A 1217-nucleotide genomic window follows, 5' to 3' on the forward strand; every position below is an offset into this window, starting at 1 on the left:
AATTAAGGTTGGCGAGTTTGCTGAATTGTGAGGTTGGTTCTTTGCCGTTCACCTATCTTGGTATCCCTATTGGTGTCAACATGAACCGTGCTAAATTTTGGGCTCTGGTGGTGGACAAATTCAGATCCAAGTTGTCTAAATGGAAGGCCAGATACCTTTCGTTTTCGGGTAGAGTTACCTTAGCTAAATCTGTGCTGGGAAGTCTACCCTCGTATTTCTTATCACTTTTTGCTGCCCCTAAATGCATTCTTAATAAACTCGAAAAAATACGTAGAGACTTTGTATGGGGCTTTTCTGATACCACTAAAAAGCTTAGATGGGTCAAATGGGAAGGGATGTTAAAATCAAGAAAAAGAGGAGGAATTGGGATTGGTAGTATTACGGATTTCAATCATGCGTTGTTAGCTAAATGGTGGTGGAGATTCAAGTCGGATCCGAATCAGCTCTAGGCCAAAGTCATAGCTTCTGTTCATGATAATAACTCGAATAGTCTTTTGATTCCTGTTAAAAATTCTGTTCATGGAGTGTGGAAAGATATTGGGAAAATGGGTGATTCTTTTCAATTGAAAGGAATCAATTTGAATCAATATTTGATTGTTGTCAATGGCGTCTGGAGATGGAGGACATCTTCAGATGAGTTCTTTTCGGTCAAACAGGTCAGGAAAGATCTTGAAGACGCTAAATGGGCCGATGTGCCAGATGATCCTGAACTTGTCTGGAATGGTTGGGCCACACCGAAAGGTAATCTCCTTCTGTGGAGAGCCCTCATTGGAAGAATAGCCTCGAGAGAGGGGTTGGTTCGTAGGGGGGTTCCGGTGGCTGATGTTGGGTGCCCTCGTTGTGGGCTCGAACCAGAAAGCCCAAATCATATTTTTTGTACCTGTTTGTGGGCTAAATGCATTTGGTGGAACGTGTTAGCCTGGACCCGCATTCGTTTTCCGGCTGAGTGTTCCACTCTGGTGGACTTAGTCAGGGTTATTAAAGAAAGCCCGGGCAGCCCTATTTGGAAACGTCTAGTGTACACCATTGTCATTGCCACGGTCTGGAGGATTTGGAGTGCCAGGAACGCGAAGGTCTTCGAAGGTACCTTTATCCCGGTTATGAAGTCGGTGGAGTTAATTAAGGAGGACTCTTTTCTTTGGTTCTGTAATAGAGCCAAGATTAAGAACCCGTCTTGGGATAAATGGGTAGTGTTTGATGTTTTAGACATTTTGTAA

General features: G+C 43.5%; 1 protein-coding gene across 1 annotated transcript; it reads left to right on the forward strand.

Moving 5' to 3' along the window:
- The first annotated feature begins 545 nt into the window (after positions 1 to 545).
- Positions 546 to 1217, forward strand: LOC110944157. Its single transcript, XM_022185871.1, has one exon. It carries the CDS (start codon positions 546 to 548, stop codon positions 1215 to 1217), a length of 672 nt encoding a protein of 223 aa, XP_022041563.1.

The sequence above is a fragment of the Helianthus annuus genome, chromosome 5 (genome assembly GCF_002127325.2).
Source record: "Helianthus annuus cultivar XRQ/B chromosome 5, HanXRQr2.0-SUNRISE, whole genome shotgun sequence".
NCBI lineage: Eukaryota > Viridiplantae > Streptophyta > Magnoliopsida > Asterales > Asteraceae > Helianthus > Helianthus annuus.